Genomic DNA, 12894 nt, shown 5'->3' with positions numbered 1-12894 from the left:
TAGAGTGGGGGATACTTTTTGAGGGTGTGGGTCTCCTGCCTGGGCTGCGTGTTTATGTCTTTAACAGCATATCCACAAAATAACTCAAGACAAAGCGGATAGAGTGACTCTCAACCAACTAGCCAGAAGGAAGATCCCATCAAAGAACATCTGAAATATAACCGAACAGCATAAACAAACGACATAAAGGGTAACTCAAGAACATCAGGCTCAGGATATTAAAGAGACTGCACCACTGAAACTCCCAGACCTTCGATAAAGAATATTACACCACAAAGGAGGGAAGTCAAAGCAGACTACCCCCCCCAAAAAAAAACCAAATAAATAAATAAATAAAAGCAAGCAAAAAGAATCCAACATGGTAAGACGCAAAAATAACCCCTCAATGAAAAGAAAAGAGGAATCGTCAGAAAGAGAGATAGATGAAATAGACATAGCCCAAATGTCAGACATGGAATTCAAAACAATGGTGGTAAAGAAGCTCAATATACTCGACATCCTTAAAATCAACTATGACAACCTTCAAGGAAGTTACCAGCAGCTCCAAGAAAATTACAGGGAACTGGCAGAGAACTACACCAGCATAAAAAAAGACATAGAAACTGTTAACAAGAACCAGGAAGAACTTAAGAATACAATCTCTGAACTGAAAAACACAGTAGAATCAGTCAAAAGCAGACTAAACGAAGCAGAGGATCGGATTAGTGAGTTAGAAGGTAATGTAGAGAAAAACTCCCAGACAATACAGCAAAATGAAAAACGATTGAAAAAATATGAACAAGATGTAAGGGAATTACAGGATAGCATTAGAAAAAATAATTTAAGGATCATCGGAATACGAGAGGGAGAAGAAAAGGAACATGGAATTGAAAATCTGATAGGAGAAATAGTGACAGAAAATTTACCAAACCTGATGAGAGAAAAAGCTATGCAAGTCCAAGAAGCACTGAGAGTTCCAATCAAGAGGAACCCCCAAAAACCCACTCCAAGGCACATCATAGTTAAAATGGCAACATTCCAAGACAAAGAGAGAATCCTAAAAGCAGCAAGAGAAAAGCAGCAAATAACATACAAGGGAGCTCCGATAAGGCTATCAACTGATTTCTCAACAGAAACATTACAAGCCAGAAGGGAATGGTCAAAAATATTTCAAGCAATGAAAAACAAAGGCCTACAACCAAGAATACTCTACCCAGCAAGGCTCTCATTCAAAATAGAAGATGAAATAAGGAGTTTCTCAGACAAAGGAAGACTGAAAGAATATATCTCCACCAAACCAGCATTGCAAGAGACGCTAAAGGGAGTGTTCTAAGAAAAAAGAAGAAAAAAACAAGAGAGGAGAGGAACAGAGGTACAAAGGGAAATGAATAAATACACGTCAATAATAACCTTAAATGTAAATGGATTAAATGCTCCAATTAAAAGACATAGGGTAACGGAATGGATAAGAAAACAGGACCCACATATTTGCTGTCTACAAGAAACACACCTCAAAACAAAAGATTTACACAGACTGAAAGTAAAGGGATATAAAAAAATATTCCAAGCAAACGGACCGGAAAAAAAAGCCGGGGTAGCAGTTCTCATATCAGACAAAATGGATTTCAAAGCAAGGACAATAAAAAGAGACAAAGAAGGACATTTTATAATACTTAAAGGAACAATCCATCAAGAAGATATGACTTTGATAAATGCACCCAACATAGGAGCACCCAAATACATAAAGCAAATACTAGATGACCACAAAAAGAATATCAACAACAACACACTCATAGTAGGGGACTTCAACACTCCATTATCAACAATAGACAGATCATCAAAGCAAAGAAACACCGAGGATATACAGGCATTGAACAACACACTAAACCACATAGATCTAACTGATATATATAGAACTTTTCACCCCAAAGAAGCAAAATATACATTCTTTTCAAGTGCACATGGGACATTTTCAAAGATAGACCACATGATAGGTCACAAAACAAGCCTCAACAAATTCAAGAAAATTGAAATCATATCAAGCATCTTTTCAGATCACAATGCCTTGAAACTAGAAATCAACCTCAGAGAAAAAAATCAAAGACACCCAAACTCATGGAGATTGAATAACATGCTATTAAATAATGAATGGGTTAACAATGACATCAAAGAAGAAATCAAGAAATTTCTAGAAACTAATGATAATGAGCACACAACAACCCAAAACCTGTGGGACACAGCAAAAGCAGTCCTGAGAGGGAAGTTTATAGCAATACAGGCATATCTGAAAAGGCTAGAAGAATCTCAAATAAAAAACCTAACCATAATGCTACAAGAACTAGAACAACAACAACAAACAAAGCCTAGGGCAAGAAGAAGGAATGAAATCATCAAGATCAGAGCAGAACTAAATGACATAGAGACTAAACAAACAATCCAAAAGATCAACAAAACTAGGAGCTGGTTCTTCGAAAAAATCAACAAAATCGACAAGCCTCTAGCCAGTCTAATCAGGAAAAAAAGAGAGAAGACACAAATAAACAAAATCAGAAATGAAAGAGGAGAAATCATGACTGATACCTCAGAAATACAAATGATAGTTAGAAATTACTTCAGACAACTGTATGACAAGAAATTTGACAATCTAGAAGAAATGGACAAATTTCTAGAAACATACAACCTTCCAAAACTGAATCAAGAAGAAGTGGAAAGTCTCAACAAACCAATAACAAAAAAGGAAATTGAAACAGTAATCCAAAATCTCCCTGCACACAAAAGCCCTGGACCAGATGGCTTCACAGGTGAATTCTACAAAACATTCAGGGAAGAACTAACTCCTATCCTCCTCAAACTGTTCCAAAAAATCCAAGAAGAGGGGAAAATCCCAAACTCTTTCTATGAAGCCAGTATTATCCTAATCCCCAAACCAGGTCAAGACACAACAAAAAAAGAAAACTACAGGCCAATATCACTGATGAACATCGATGCTAAAATCCTCAATAAAATATTGGCAAACAGGATCCAGCAATACATCAAAAAGATCATACATCATGATCAAGTGGGCTTCATTCCAGGGATGCAAGGATGGTTTAATATTCGCAAATCAATAAATATAATACATCACCTAAACAGAATGAAAGACAAAAATCACATGATCATATCAATAGATGCAGAAAAAGCATTTGATAAAGTACAACACCCATTTATGATGAAAACACTCAACAAAATGGGAATAAAGGGAGCATATCTTAACATAATTAAGGCTATATATGAGAAGCCTGAGGCCAACATCATACTCAATGGACAAAAACTGAAAGAATTCCCCCTGAACTCAGGAACTAGACAAGGTTGTCCACTCTCTCCACTCCTTTTCAACATAGTGTTGGAAGTCCTAGCCACAGCAATCAGACAAGAAAAAGAAATAAAAGGCATCCAAATTGGGAAAGAGGAAGTAAAACTTTCGTTATATGCAGATGACATGATAGTATACCTAGAAAATCCTATAAACTCCACTAAAAGACTACTCGATATAATAAGTGAATTTGGCAAAATCGCAGGGTACAAAATAAATATACAGAAATCTAAGGCATTTCTGTACACCAACAATAAAATAGCAGAGACAGAGACAAAAAAGAAAATATCATTTACTATAGCAACAAGAAAAATAAAGTACCTAGGAGTAAACTTAACCAAAGAGATAAAAGACCTGTACTCTGAAAATTACATAACATTGAAGAAAGAAATTAAGGAAGAAACAAATAAATGGAAGCAAATACCATGTTCTTGGATGGGAAGAATCAACATCATCAAAATGACCATACTACCCAAAGCAATTTACAGATTCAATGCAATCCCTATTAAAATACCAATGACATATTTCACAGACCTAGAACAAATACTCCATAAATTCATATGGAACCAAAAAAGACCCCGAATAGCAAAAGCAATCTTGAGACAGAAGAACACAGCAGGAGGAATCACAACACCAGATATCAAACAATACTACAAAGCCACTGTAATCAAAACAGTATGGTACTGGCATAAGAACAGACATATAGATCAGTGGAACAGAATAGAGAGTCCAGAAATAAACCCAGGCCTCTATGGTCAACTAATCTTTGATAAAGGAGGAAGGAACATAAAATGGAGTGAGAAGAGCCTCTTTAACAAATGGTGCTGGGAGAACTGGATAGGGACCTGCAAAAAAATGAAACTAGACCACCAACTTACACCACACACAAGAATAAACTCAAGATGGATCAAAGACTTAAATGTAAGCCGTGACACCATAAAAGTCCTAGAGGAAAACATAGGCAAGAAAATATCAGATATCTCACGTAACAATCTCTTCACAGATACATCTCCTAAAGCAAGAGAAATAAAGGAAAAAATAAATAAATGGGATTACATCAAACTGAAGAGTTTCTGCTCAGCAAAAGAAAACATCAGCAAGATGAAAAGGAACCCAACCATATGGGAAAACATATTTGCCAATGACATCACAGACAGGGGACTGATTTCCAAAATATATAAAGAGCTGATACGACTCAACATCAAGAAAACAAACAACCCAATTAAAAAATGGGCAAGGGACCTGAACAAACACTTCTCCGAAGAGGACATACAGAAGGTCCATAGACACATGAAAAAATGCTCAACATCATTAGCCATCAGGGAGATGCAAATAAAAACCACAATGAGATACCACTTTACACCAGTCAGAATGGCCATCATCAACAAATCAACAAGCAACAAGTGCTGGTGAGGATGTGGAGAAACGGGAACCCTACTGCACTGTTGGTGGGAATGCAGACTGGTGCAGCCACTATGGAGAACAGTATGGAATTACCTCAAAAGATTAAAAATGGAACTGCCTTTTGAACCAGCGACTCCACTACTAGGATTATACCCGAAGAATCTTGAAACCCCAATTCAAAAGAACTTATGCACCCCTATGTTCATTGCAGCACTGTTTACAATAGCTAAGTGCTGGAAACAACCTAAGTGCCCATCTGTAGATGAGTGGATCAAAAAACTGTGGTACATTTACACAATGGAATACTATGTAGCAGAAAGAAAGAAGGAACTCCTGCCATTTGCAACAGCATGGATGGAACTAGAGAGAATTATGCTTAGTGAAATAAGCCAGGCAAAGAAAGAAAAATACCATATGATATCACCTAATACAGGAAACTAAAGAACAACACAAACAAAGGAACTAAATAGAACAAAGAGCAGAATAGCAGTCAATAGGGGGGAGGGGAGAGGGAGAGAAGGGGGATAAGTAAGGGAAGGGTTTAATTAAAGAGCCTGTATAAAAGACTCATGGACATGGACAACGGGGAGGGATATGATTGCGGGAGAGGGGGTGGGTTGGGTAGGGGAGAGAAATTAGGGGAAAAGGGGACAACTGTAATTGAAAAACCAAAATAAAAAAATAAAAAATAAAATAATTCCTGAATATACAAAGCATCTAAACCCACAGACTAACTGACATTTGGCTAAGTCTTTTATACAATATCCACTTGATGCCATGAAAGAAATGTATTTGCAATGGCTTTTGCTCTGCAAGTGTCATGTGGTTGTCCCTAGGGGCTTGCATTAAGCACCTGACACCCACCTCAAGGCTCCATTAATGAGAGATATAAAGCTTATGTTGAAATTATTGTTTAAAGGTGCTGACATCACATGCATACACACACACACATGCACACACACATATACACACTCATCACTCAAATTTACAATCACATATTCAAATACACACTGAGGAGCAATTATTTCAGGATTTAAGCGAGAACAAAGAGTAGAAGCTATTTCAACCAAGGTTATTCTGTGGATCTCTCTACACAAGACCATGCTTGGAATTTTCCATTTCCTTTCATTGATTGATTCCATGATGTTATTACCTTATAGTTTGATATCAAGCACTATACTAAGGTTCTGGAGATGGCAGGGAATATAAAGACAAATAATCTAAAGTCCATTTTCTTAAGTATAGGTTGATCAACCATAGAGTGTTCATGGACATAGCATTTATGTATTCTTCGACTAATTCGGTCACTTATCAAATATTCACTGAGCACTTACTAAGTACCGGGCACTGTGCTAGGGTTTGATGCTACAACAGTAAGTAAAAACAGAGATGGCCCTGCATTCCTGGAGTTTCTGATCTAGTGATAAATGCAGATTATCCAAAAATCACATAAATCAATGTAAAATCTCAACCATAACAGTACTCTGAAGGGATATCAGTATTCTTTCTTACTGTGCTATGAGAAAGAATATCAAGAAGAATATAACTTTGTCAGAGAGTTTAGAGAAGACATCCTGAGGAAGTGATACCAGATCTGAGATCTGGCAGTGATGAGGTTTACCTTCGGGAAGAAGACTCCAGGCCCAGGAAATGGAGCAAGGAAGACAGCTGGGGTGTGGGGCTGGGGAAAACCATTCAAGGGGAAGTGATAACAGTGAGTCAAGAGGGAGGAGGAGGAACCAGACCAAGGAGGTGCTGATAGATCCTACTGAGGACTGTGGTCTTTTTTCTGTGAGCAATGAGAAAATGATGAAGAAATTTTAACAAAGGCAAGAAATCATAAGATCTACATTTGAGAAATATATTTTTCAGGTAATAGTATGAACACACTTGAAGAGGCTCTGAAAATAATCAAGTGACAGTGGCAACCTATGTTTGCATGGTGGTGGCAATAGAAAGTAGTGCATGGAATCAAGAGATAGTTAAAGATACGACTTGATGGTGGATTAGAGTTGCTGGGTTATGACTATAAGGAAATATTAAGGATGCCTCCTAAATTTCTGATTTTTGCCACTAAATAGATACAATTAGGAAATACAGGAGGAGAACCAGCTACATTGGGGGAAAATCAGAAGTTCATTTTTGGAATATGTTGAATCAAGAGGCTTCTGAGGCTATAAGAGACAAGGTCAAGTATACAACCAGAATATATGGAGGTAGAACTCAAAGAGGAGGACTTATTGGCCCACTGAATCTGAATGTACTTACAGAAAATAACAAAACAGACACGTTTAAAGCTTTGCTTTCTTCACTAAACTCAGAACAATGGTATATTCAAATATTATCAAATCAAGGCAGCAGAGTCTGATAGAATACACCCTAGACTTGCAATCTAACAATGTGCATTCAAACACTGGCTCCTCCAGCTACTAGTTGGGTGCATTTGAACATCTCTGTTTACTACAGTAACTATAAAATTATTATGAATACATATTTCGTATTTACTTCACAGGGAAAAGTTACAGAAAAAAACCACCTTGCACCTGTAAAATGATAAAGAACATTGCCAATAAATGAAAGATGCCTTCTATGTATTTTGATACTAAAGAGTAGACAGGAAAGTTAGTTCCTGAAGACAAAATCAGCTTGTTTGGAATAATGAAATGCCACTGAATACCCTCCAAAAGTTGGATGGAATAAACAAGTGCTTTGCACCAAGTGGTACCTGGGTGACAAGATGTGAATGAAAACAATGTTCACCTTTTGGTCCAGACTGTAGGCCAGCACCCAGTCCTCTTGCTTGGGATGGAAGAGCAGACTCTGGATATAGAAGGTGAGCCGGTATTTCTGATAGGTCGCCCCTTCATCTGAGCTGATCAATATGCTGCTCTCCATTTCAGGATCACTAAGAAGCATGATCTAAAACAGAAAAGGAGAGAGGAGAAAACATAGATAGAGTTAGTAGGAGAGAATAAGTAGAAGAAATTAAAGCATAAATATAAAGTCATCTGTACTTGCATATCGCTACACAGAAAGGGGCCTCTGGGATCTATATAAAATATCGGGTTTCTTCCCCCTGATTTAGTCCTTCACTACTGAATTGAGTAGAAATACAGTGCAAGGTTAGGTCTGCATACAAATGAGGCTTCATTTGGGGGCGTCTCTCTTTTAGGTATCAAGAGCATATTCTTATGGTTTTCTGTCCCCTGACATGAGGGCATCACACCTCTCTACCCCTTGTTTCCCACTCAATTTTCCATGTCACGCTACATCAAACTGTTGCTTTTATTGCTTTTTACTCATGAAAAGGATCCCCCTATAATCTCATGTTTGTTTTATTCTTTCTGAATTGTTTTAGTGATTCAGTTGATTTAAGTGTCTTCGTGATCCCTCTGCTCTGAACATTTCCCGAAGCACATATCCCCAAAGGACCTCAAGGCGAATTCTGCTGCTCAAGAAAGTTTGTCCTCACCAAGCCAGAGAGACAGAATGGTGCGGTATAAACACTCTGACATCAGAGGAAACATGCTCAAATCTCAACACTTCTCTTTTCATATTGCATCACCTTGGAACATGACTTAACCTCTGGAGGCCTTGGTTTCCATGACAATAATTGAGTCTGATGATACCCAAACCAGCTCTGAGTGCCTGGTATAATGAATATTCTTGAGAAGTGATAGCTATGATTACAATTTACCTTTTGGAGCTTAGTGAAAAGCCTACTTCAATAGGTGCAATGTGACTTCTACTTATATTAATTCAATGACATTGGTCCCACTAAAGGTGTCATTGCCTGTTCAGTATTTACCAGGTGACACTTAGGCATTCAGACCTTTCCTTTAGTTAAACTCCTGGGAATCTTTGATACCATGGGCAATCCCATCCTTACTAAAGCACTCTCTGCCAGGTACTTGTGTAACAACGTATTTGTCTGGTGTTTCTTTCCACCTCTTTTAAATATTCAACTTTCTGTTATCCTTATAGTATGACCATTCCTCAACCCTCAGCGTTGACCTTATTCTCTTTTCATTCAACAAACTGTCTTGGTAACTTCTTCCACTTCTCTTTTTCTTTCCCTCGATTACCATCTTTCTGGGGACAACTCATAAATCTCAAACTAAGGTCTCCTTCCCTTCAGTTTCAGACTTGAAAACTTAGCTTCCTGGTAGATTCTTCTATCTGGATGTTACCCAAACACCTCAAACTCAACATGCCCTACAATGTACCTCCTTCCAGTCCTATCATTCCCTCAGTGTTTCCTGCCTGGCTTAGTAAGTGTTTCTACCAACCATTCATGTGTTTGTAACAACCAAAAGCCTGAGATTCATTCTTAACGCTGCCTCTCCACTCACGTCCTAAAATTCATCTCTAAGTTCTGTGTATTGCACTTACTAAATACTTTGAAATCAGGTCCATTCTCTCCCTGCCCACTGTGAGCACCTTAGTCCAAAATGTGATCATCTCTGTACTCAGCTGCGGTAAAGTGCCACTAGGCAGTCTCACTGTTTCCGCCTTGTTCCCTCCAATTCACTCTGTACACTGTGGCCAGAACAACCTTTCTATAATACAAATCTGATTCTGACATTCCCCTACTTAAAACTATTCAATGGCTTATCGTTTATCCTCCTATATTCTAAAATCCTTAAAATAGCCTGGCATAATCTGCCCTCTGCTTGTGTCTCTAGCTTCATTAGCAACGCAGCACTTTGGCCCATTTTTATCCAGCTCAACTCTACTCCTTTGAGTTCCTAGTTTTGGCTCAGCGACCAAGTTAGCAATTGAGATTGTTTCCTCTTGCAGTATTTCTGTCTTTGGCTAAACTGCTACTAGTCATTGGGGCTACTTCTACATATGGTCTGAATCATGGTGCTCAAAGTCCAAAATAAAGCAAAAAAAAAAAAATTTTTTTTTATACCTTATAAAATAAAACTATTAAGTAGCAGGATTGTTAAAATGTTAGCATAGCATATATTAGTATTATAAAGTAAGCTGTAAAAGAAACTCAATCCTTTTAACTACTAATATTCATGGTTACTTTTTTCTTTTATTCCTTTACAGTTTAGTTTCTTTTTCTCAAATATGTGCTATGACTTCATTGAAATAAGGTATTAGAAGTTATCAGCAAATTTTTAAGAAATGGATGTATTGTATACTTTTTTCACACATGTGTAAATAATCTAGGGCAATAATTTTCAAACTTTTTTTAATCTCATGGCACATTTAAACTATTTACTAAAATACTGAAGCACATCAAATATATATGTATATATACATATATTTGCCAATCTGACAAAAAAAGGTATAATTTTAATTCATTCATAATGGAATGCTATTGTTGTGTTGGCTGTTGCCATTTTTTAATGTGACAATCTAAGGGAACAGAGGGCAGTGTCCCTGACTAAACAGTCAGGTGTTGCATGTTTTAAACATTCTTGTGGCACACCAGTGTGCTGCCCAACATGGGCTGAAAATCGCTAATCTAGGGGAAAGCTCTCCGGCGTGTTATTCAGCGATAGAATATATGGCATTGAGACAGGGTGAGGTTAGCTGGGAAAAGCACCACTGCTGCCCTTGAGGACACCTCAGAGGATGCATTCCTGCAGAGCACGAGAGGACAAATACACTGGGTGAGAATGAGGCTTTCATAACCGCTCTTGCTTACTTCACACTGTGTACTGATAGGCGACATAACAAGGCGATGAAATCATTTTCCCCTGGTGCAGAAAAATTAAACTGCTTATTTTATGCAGGTATAAAGAAGCTGCATGCCTATGATTTTAATTAGATGATAAGACAACGTCATAAACAAACTTTATTTTATATGCCATGAGTTACAATACACTAAATAAGGATTACCATCAAGCAACTACTGCAATGTATCCTCTTCCTCCAGCCCTGTCTTTCTGCACACACACCCCCACACTTGCATGCACAAACACAGCAATCCACACACAAATGCCACATCCATGTGTGCACACGTGTGCATACATGGACACAGAGGCAGCATATATGTGCAGGTGTGCACACAGAAATGAATTTATATATAAGGCATATTGACACTGTGTGGTGGTTTTAGGAAGCCTTTGTTGGCCACAGTACATTTTTATTGCAACCTTTCCCTGACATTCTCATCAGAAAGCCTTGTATACACTTTGATATCGCTGGCAGTGTCTATATTCAGTCCTCATTTCTGAAAAGAATTAATGAAAGGGGAATAGCAACCTACATGTGCAGGAATTTCTAAAGTGTTGGGCACTTTACTGGATATTTTATTAAAACTGTGTGTGATTCGTGTGAAATATCATTATTTGTACTTACAGATAAGGAAACTGAGGCTCGGAAGAGAAAAGCAACTTGACTTTGATCTCCTCTCATCAACTCAAATGCTACCACCTCCGCCTGTACACCTAACACTTTACTGGACATTGAAACCATATCTTTATCAAGGGACAAGTAGAAGTCAGAAAGGAGAGAAGCAGGTCTCCATCCTTTTTTATTTAATGCATCTCCAAGAAATTCATTAAAAAAAATTTTTAATCCCCTATCTTTTCTGATGAATATGTACCCCTGGCCAAGACGAAATAAAAATTCAATAAATAGGAATCCACCCCAACCTGTCCCCCTAAAAAAAGGTAATGTCAGTGCTAAAAAAAAATAAATAAAAAGGAGAAAGAGGAGACCATGATATTAACATAAATATAATAAGGGAGCAAATGCCTCATCAGAATTTGTCTCAAGATAAAATATGTGGGTTGTATATTAAAATACTACAGATATGAAGAAAATCATTCCATCTCCACCCACATGTCCGTTGTTAACACGTTGCATACCAGGGAATTTAAAGGCCTTTTAGAAATGACAAGAATTCTCATCACCTGGACGTAATGTGTTAAGCAGGGATTGCAAATACAAATGTCTCTGAGGGTAAAGTAGGCACCTAGTGAGTGAAGCAGGTAAAGCCAGACACTGAGTGGTGAGGGCTGTGCCAAAATGGGAAGTGCCCACCTTTCTTTGAAATATTTAAAATTGAATTTTTAAAATGTGCCCAAATTAAATATCTGTGGACTGAATTCATGAAATAGTCATAATGCTTGTGCTAACATTGTGACCACTTCTTTTTGCAGGAACCAAGAAATGTATCACCCTTGCCTTTTCATTTTCAATTACAGGTATATAGATGGAAAACCTACAGCCATGCCTGTGAGCTCTGCCTTTCCGTGATTCTGACAATACGAACAGGAAAGAGTTCCCACTGGAGAATTTTGTCTTGTTTTTTCTTCAGCTTCATTTTGCTTTGATTCTTCATCCAGCTTTTCCTGACATAGACCTACAGTGGGCGTATACATGTCCTGGAAGAGGAGTATTTCAAGTCTGGTTCAGCAGAGTCATTAGTGGTATACAGACTCTGGGGACTGGTGCCTTGAGGTCAAATCCTCAGTCTGCTATTTTATGTGTAAATGTTGAGGATATTATTCAATTTTCCCAATCTATAATCTCATCTATTAAAAACAGATAATAATTGTCTCTAACTCACAATGCTGCTGAGATAATTAAATGAGATCACCAGTAAAAGAGCTTAGCACAGGCCCATAACTGCTAAGTAAACATTAACCTTTATCTTTAAATCGGCCAGGATAGGAGCAAAACTACAGTCAGAAGCAATGCCCAGCAGGTTGGGGACAAATATAAGGGATCTGGAGATTATTTGCCTCCCTCTGGGCTCCCACTATTCCTGAGTTTGGGGGGGTAAAAACGAAGGGGATGGGTGGTGAGGAACATTGCTATGAAATGGGTAGTATTAAAAAGGGGACAACAGGCCCAAAATGGAGTCACCTGTGTTAAGGCCGTATGTCAGCAAACCAGGAGTTACAACCCACCCTAATTACAGCTTCAGCCTTCCCCAGGAATGTGACCTCTGACCAGCCACCCTGGAACTTCCTGGTCAGCACTAGGAAGCAATCCCCTGACAGACCTTTCCATTCATTCCCCGTCGGAGGGCGGCCTTGCCAGAAAAGTACATTCATTGCTCATAATCTCCTTTGTTCAGCCCTTCTCTGCCTTTAAAAACCTCTCTACTTGCTATATAGGATGCTTCCCCATTCATAATTCATTTAACAAAGCCAATCGTATATTTAAAATGTATTCAGTTGAAGTTTTAT

The 12894-nt window shown here is 38.0% G+C and overlaps 1 protein-coding gene across 1 annotated transcript in view; it reads right to left on the bottom strand.

The window, feature by feature from the left end:
- Positions 1-12894, bottom strand: part of SORCS3 (sortilin related VPS10 domain containing receptor 3) — a 550161-nt gene that overhangs the window by 261126 nt on the left and 276141 nt on the right. Inside the window, exon 4 of the mRNA XM_090279550.1 lies at positions 7496-7654. Within this exon, the coding sequence (XP_090135676.1) occupies positions 7496-7654 (159 nt within the window). The remainder of the gene's footprint in view (positions 1-7495; positions 7655-12894) is intronic.

The sequence above is a fragment of the Furipterus horrens genome, unplaced genomic scaffold (assembly GCF_987537825.1).
Source record: "Furipterus horrens unplaced genomic scaffold, mFurHor1.1.pri manual_scaffold_5, whole genome shotgun sequence".
Taxonomy (NCBI): Eukaryota; Metazoa; Chordata; class Mammalia; order Chiroptera; family Furipteridae; genus Furipterus; species Furipterus horrens.
This window is presented reverse-complemented; position numbering and strand designations above follow the sequence as displayed.